We start from the raw sequence: 7071 nt of genomic DNA on the forward strand, positions 1-7071 counted from the left end.
AGCCCTTTGCAAGACCAGTGTAGTTGGGAACAGGGCTATGAATGCCATTGCTGTTCATTCCCTGGGGCTGCAAGCAGTGTGTGGGCAGCCCTCCTGCAGCATCTGACACTGGTGCCAGAGTCAGCAATTCTGGAGGTAGTGGCAATGGGTAACCAGACCTGCCAAGCAGAAAAGTTGTTTGAAGCCCCCTCTAGGAAAAAGCAGAAAGGAAGCAGAGCTTGTGAAAGATGGAGCTGAGCTACTCATTTGGTGAGAGTCCACTTACAGCCCTGAGAAGCCCAGGCTCTGCTAAGCCAGCTCAGTTTTTTGGTTGTTGCAGAAACCAAACCCTCTGTCAAGACTCAAGTCGATGCTCTTGGCTGACTTAAAGGGGAAGGAAGTTAGCCCCTTGCACATGCAGCAACACAGAACACCTCTGATGGCCGGGCTAAGTCTTGTGAAGTGTGTATAATTGAGTATGTTTTAGAAGTCAGAGCACTAAAAATTTCACAGACCCACACCTTCCAGCCCCCCTCAGATCTACATCTTCTGCTGCTTAGGAACAAACATACTGGCTACTTTCAACGTACATGAAGCATCATTAAAACCAGGTACTTTCTTTCTTTGGCATTTAGAACAGTCAAATTCAAATAGATCATTACAGAAAGCAGCAGGAGCATAGGAGACTCACATACCAAACTACATTAAGGCAGTGGGAGCCTTTGGACACAATGGTAGTAAGGAAGCTGTTGTGGAAACACAGAGCATGCAGTGAAAATAGGATGAAATACTAGTCCCTATGTTTAAGATTAAGTAGTTGGATTGTTGGGTAAAGAGGTCTCACTCAGTCTGACCCTGGTGCTGCAATCCACAAGACTAGGAGGAATGCTTGTCTCCAGGGTTGCTCCCTTTCACCCTGTCCCCAATATAGTCCCATCTTGCTATACACCATGTTACTGCTCAGGACACAGACTGTGCATAAGAGTATGTACTACATCATGGTCAAACACAGCCCCGGACTAGAGTCAATTCAGGAGCCTGCTCAGGACACAGACTGTGCATAAAAGTATGTACTACATCATGGTCAAGCACAGCCCCGGACTAGAGTCAATTCAGGAGAAAGAAGATGAAGAAACATGGTCTTACGTAGAACCGCAATGAAACTGGTTTTGTCAGCCAGAATCCATATTCCAAAACCCAGGATCACAGCGCCCAGAATCTGAAAGAGTAAGAACAAAACACATATAGCTGGCTTATTAGTTTAGACAAATAAGAAGCAGCAGTCACCATTCTCCATACTTCCAGAGTAAAAACAACCATTCTTTTGCTGTTCCCACCCACCTCCCCCACGGTACTCCTCCCAGAGTAAACAGGATTAGCATGACTCCAGGAAAAGCACCTCAGCCAACTGCACAGGAGCCCTGGGTTCTGCTTGGCAGTCCTTCACACGGTATTTTAGTAGTACATGATGTTGTATAGGAGGACTGATCAAAACAGTCTGAGGAAGAGACATCCTGCTGCTAGAACCTTGTTGTCAGAAGCAAGAGGTAAGTGCACTGCTTCTGTGAAGAACAGAGGAAGGACAAACACATCTAGCATACGATTTTGAAGATTTTTTTAATAGAGAAATCCCTGACCCTATGGGACCAGGCTGGGAGCCAGCTGCCAAAGGATGAGATATCTGGCAGCTGGAACCTTCCCAGGAAGGAAATCTTTGGCTTGTCAGGCTCTGTTATAATATTATGGCTTCAACCCACAAAAGCAAAAAAACCAGCAGCATTCACTCTGCATGCAGGTTCCCTTGAGTGAAGTGCTTTGCCCCTTCCAAAGCCAAGCTTAGGCTTGGCCACTACTTTATGCCAGAATACCCCAGTCCCTCAAGCCAACACATCTTACCACCAACAGAGACTCAAGTGTTACGAAACATCAGCCACGGCCTCTGCCTCACTCACCACACAGTCTTATCTAGGGCAGGGATTAGCAGAGCAATACATCCCTGTGAGGACTCAGCTGAATCCAGACATTGAATTGAGAAGGCAAGAGACATACGGTTTTTCCTATCTCATTTTGAAAGGGAAGGGGAAGAGGAAAAAAAAGCATGCTCTGTTTTAGCTTCCAGGTATCACCACGTTTTATACTACACTGTGAGGTGTTTGCATGTAGATGATCCCAGGGATGAGAGCACCATTATACCCATAATAAAGTAATTATGCTGAGAAGCCTGTAAGTCTTCAGGTTTGATAAGAAGCTGAAACTTGTTCAGCCAACTAGAAGTGGCAAAGGCTGGAAACCACTTGTTGTGCAAAGATCTAAAACAGACTGAAGAAACCAGGGAAGGACGAGTAGTACAAGTGAGATGCTTCCAGAGGACATGAACTGCAAGGAGCAGTTCTTACACTAGCAGGATTTCAAGATAGGATAAAGAGAAATACTAAATAAACCAACAGGGCTGAAGAGAGATTGCAATTCTGTGCTTCGTTAGAGAATGTTCTGATATTTGGGAGACAAGGGAAATGCCAAACCACCACCTGAAGCACGCTGGCAGAAAGGGTTGTATGGACAGGCATTGGCTCCACATTTTGAAAGTTTACACTATGCTTCAGCTCCTCATACAAAGAAGCTTTTCTGAGCAAAGATAAAGCAACAGTCTGAAATAAGCTGCTTGGAAGCTTTCCTAGCTTGGCAGGGGGCACAACATGTAGTTAGCTCTGGGGACAGGATTAGAAAGTCACCAAGCAAGTTCCCATCTATGAAGATGGATGAAGACTGACTCAGCTGCAGAAAGCATATAGCTGTTGTATCCCAGAAAAAAAGAAAAAAAAGATAAAAAGACAAGATGGCAGTAACAGGAATTCCCCCTTGCCTTATGTCCCAACATGCTGCACCACAGCATTCAATCTGCTGATCAAACTAGAAAGGCCCCTTGAACATGCAACAGCTGTGGCGCCTAAAAAATTCCTCTCAAACTTGGTATTGCCAAGAACTGCTGAATTTACAGTTTCGAGGCAGTCTCACATTTAAACTATAGTCTTAATAAAATATTTGTCTTAACAAAGATGCAAACCAGGCTGTATGTGACAACTCTCTTGGCTTGCTGACCCTGAAATGTCACCTAAGTTTTGCTGTTACTGACAAAACACAGAACAGCTGCTGAGCTGAGTTCCTTGGAAGTTATTTGTTATGAGGTGCTCAGACCATCCAAGGCCTGTTTTCAGTCTGATCTTTGCTCTAGTCCACAACTTGTGCATTTGCCAGGAGCTGCTGTGGAAAACACTAAAAGGGGAAGGCAGGGAGAAAAACCACAGGGAGAAAACACTGTCCTATTAACAACAGTGTATTTACCTCCCAGCAGGATAGTATCTCTGCTCAGCATCGCCAGGAGTTTGCATAGCATAGTCAGGTTGCTTCTGCCACCAGCTTGGCTTCAGACCTTCCATAGAAGAAATCACATCTGCCTTCCATACAGTAATTCCTCTGCTCCACTGGTTTAAACTCCTGAAGTGGGGGACAGACATCTCCCATCCATCCTGGGGGTAGAGATTTCACCCCTGATTTCAGCAAGATCCCCTTCCACACCCAAGCCAGAAGGATACAGCTCCCTCAAGGCAGGGCCAGCAGTTTCCCACAGCAGAGCCCAGTGAAGAGGGGCATGGAGGAACTAAGCTGTGATGGAGCTTTTCTACCTTTCTGGAAAGAGCAGCTGGGGGTCCCCAGCTGTCCTCCGCCAGCATTGCCTTCCTTCACACTCAGATTGTGCGAGGTAATGTTGAGCCTGGCACAAAGGCCAACAGAAAGGCTCTCAAACTCCAGGCTTTGTTTTAGAGAGTAGCCTTCTGCTCCATTTACAGAAGGGTTAGAAGTAGGACAGACAGTTCTATATTCTAAACAAGTAGTTTCCAGAGACTGTTGAACTTGTCTCACAGAACTGTTTCCCTTTAAGGACAAGCATCTGCTGTGGCCCATGTCTGCTACCCAAGGTAGAGATGTGTTAAGTTTTGATTAGAGAAACTAAGCTTATACTCCAAGCTTATGTTTTTGGTATCTTTTGTAGCAAGTAGGCAAGCATTCCAAATAACCTTCTTCCCTTTAACCAAAGCAGGTCAAACCCTTCCCTGAAGTAAGGCTCCAAGACTGCAAAATACCACCAAGTCCCTGAACTACTTCAGCTATAGCAAGGGACCTTCTCATAGACCTCAAGCTGTCGAGAGGTGCTATTTCAATGACTGACTAACTTCTAAAAGAGTCACTAGCATGTCTCTAAAGGCTTAATTCATCAGCTCCAAGCAAGGCTGGAGAACACACTTCAATAGCAAGGGCTGGCCTACACAGGGTGCCATGACAGAGACTCAGCTCAAGGTCCAGAGCAGACACAAAGCTCCCTCACCAGCATTAAGGTTCACATTTGTGCAAGCAGTCTCCTCAACAAAACTCAGCAGCTCTGGGAAACTAGCATGAGGTATTCAAAACTTGTCCGTGCCGGGAGCTCACAGCAATTCAACAGAAACAATTTCTCTGCTAGATTAATATTCATCTACCACATCATATAAACTCAAGAATCCCCCCCCCCATTCAGACCTTGAACAACCATAATGGAAAAAGCTTCTCATGTCAACTACTTCCTATGACAGCGAGAGAGTAATGGATACCGCCTCCCTCAACATCTGGCACACGCAAAAAGCCTGCCATCAGTCAAGACAGAAGCATGCTCAAAACCTTCACTTCAGACAAGTATCAAGCTCCCCACCAAAACACAGCGGCTTCAGAGACCTCACTGGCACAAAGCAGCCTGAGGGGAAGACAGTGCCCGTGTTGCATGGCAGGCTTAGCAAAGAGCTTATTAAAGCAGCTTCTCGCTTTGGTCAGCGCAGACCTCCTCACGCCCCACCTTAAAACAGTTACTCTCCAGCTCAGTGCATCAGATCAGCTTTCCCCACGAGGGAGAGGGGCTGGCTGCTACACCAGAGGAGTAGGGTGTGCACAGGACAAAACAGCTTCCCATCACATGCAACCCAGGCAGGAGTGCTCAAGCCTCCCCAAGACCCACAGAGGGATTCAGCGCTTGCCATCCTCCCAGTCTTGCAAAATATAGGAAAATGCTTTTCAGCACAGACATGGGTCAGCCCGACGAAGCAGTTCAACTCTGCCTCCTGACACCGCAGCTATCCCCGCAGGCTGCCCACAACCATGCCTGGCTCAGCAGAGAGGGGAGAGGAGAGCAATGTGGAATAGAGATACCACAATGACCATTGATAGCATCCAGCAAAAACAGCGACAGTGTTGTAAGGCACCATAGTATCTCAGGCTGTCATCTTTCCCCTTTCCTCCCATGCTAAGCTGGCTTCCTTGAAGGAAACTTTCTCTATACAGAGGTTAGCTAGTGAACTTGGGCCTAGGCTCAGAGATAAAGGAAGACTAGACAGGGCCAGGTACTGGGCTTCAGCAAGACTCAAACACGGCCTTAACAAATGCAGTTCTGCTTCCCAGGGTAGACTGGTTAAGTTATATGCTGCTTAAAAAGTACCACCTCTTCAAGAGAGGAGATAGCCTGGATGCTAATATGTCTTCAGAGGAGTCCTGCTCTAGGAGGACAGGCCTGGACTCAGCTGGATTTTTCCTAACCTTAAAGTGGACCAACTCATACTGAAAGATCTAGTGGCACTTGAAAAACCTCTCCTCTCCTCTTCCTCCCAAGAGTCTTCCCCATGGATGCTCTGAGCACCCCTGACTTTCAGCCCTTAGACCAGAGCTAACTACTCTTAGGATGGAAGCAAAACGCAGAGAGGAAGGAGCCAGCAGAATAAGCCAAGGGAAACCAGATCCAGATGTGCCTCAAGTTCAAGCCCCTGCGCCAGCAGCACAGCCCAGCCATGCAGGAAGCAAGAGTGAAGCTGTGTGCAGGGACAGAGACCAGAAAGCAGTGCTCACCTTATCGTGCTCCATTTCCCTCCCTGCCTGGCCCTTCCTTCCCCTTACACGCTGCACAAAGGGTAGCAATATCAGGCAGGCTATCTTCTTGCTGATATGTGGAAAGCTGAAATCTTATGCTTCCCCACTACACCATCCCACTGCAGGAGGGCAGCACCAACAGTACCATCACCATCCACATGACACACAATATCTAAGCTTCACAGAAGGATGCATGCAAGAACACGTGCAGCCCTCCCAGACCCACTCTGATCCAAAAGGAGCTCATCTTTTGCTGAGCCTCACACTTGAGAATAACTGCATCCAGTGGGCTGCCTCATTTTCCCAGGCAAGCCTGCCCCGGTCTCCCTCACATCCCAACGCCATTTCAAATAGGGGACTTGGACTAATTCATCTTGTTAAAAATCAAAACCAGCCATTGGGACTCAAACAAAATTAGAGTTGTTCTTTGAAGCTTGCCTGACCTATTTAGGAGGGCACTGCCATTCCTTGGCAGGTTTTGTAGCTTTGCTGCTCAGGGACAGCTTAGCTGCTGCTCCAGATGTGGCAGAGAAAGTAGTTACAACTACTCTCCCTCCAGAAAGAACCCATAACTCCTGTTTTCCCTTCCCACCGCAGGAAGGGAGCTGCGTGCATTGGAGACAGCAGGTGGGTACTAGGAGCAGAGCTGCTCGACATACCTGGGAGCCGAACAGCAGCTCTGATGTCCCTTAGCTTCAGGGATTCCCTCCCTCCTTCCAAAACTCTGGCCACTTTCTTTAATGAACACACTGGGCCAACATCCAGAAAAAACACCTTTCCAGCTAATTTTAGTCCAGGCCTTCCTTTCTACTCTGCAGATACTGCCCACCATACTTACAAGAAACAGGAGATTGAAGAGGAAGAGGAAGTACTTGGTGACTTTTAGGCAGCCTGACCCCATCTTCTTTCACTTACGGGACCTGAGGGGAAAGCAGACAGACAACCAGTTATGTTAGTGACAGGTCCTGCAGCCAGTTTCAGACCAACACCCTTGCCCTGTGCAGAGCTCTGGATCATCTGGTGGGTCTCAGAGCAGATGCCCAGAAAGCATGTGCTCCATAGACTACCCAAGTTGCTTTTTCAGGGCAGCAAAACAGGACACCACCGTCACTACAAATACAAACAGCCACCGCTGCCAAGATCTCC

General features: G+C 47.4%; 1 protein-coding gene across 1 annotated transcript in view; it reads right to left on the minus strand.

Annotated features, from left to right (window-relative positions):
- CD82 (CD82 molecule) overlaps window positions 1-6848 on the minus strand; it is a 21001-nt gene extending 14153 nt beyond the window's left edge. Inside the window, exons 1-2 of the mRNA XM_009581868.1 lie at window positions 6764-6848; window positions 1126-1198 (exon numbers count right to left, since the gene is read on the minus strand). Of these exons, the coding sequence (XP_009580163.1) occupies window positions 1126-1198; window positions 6764-6826 (136 nt within the window). The 5' untranslated portion in view covers window positions 6827-6848. The remainder of the gene's footprint in view (window positions 1-1125; window positions 1199-6763) is intronic.
- Between the last annotated feature and the right edge of the window lie 223 nt (window positions 6849-7071).

The sequence above is a fragment of the Fulmarus glacialis genome, unplaced genomic scaffold (assembly GCF_000690835.1).
Source record: "Fulmarus glacialis isolate BGI_N327 unplaced genomic scaffold, ASM69083v1 scaffold2657, whole genome shotgun sequence".
Classification (NCBI taxonomy): Eukaryota; Metazoa; Chordata; class Aves; order Procellariiformes; family Procellariidae; genus Fulmarus; species Fulmarus glacialis.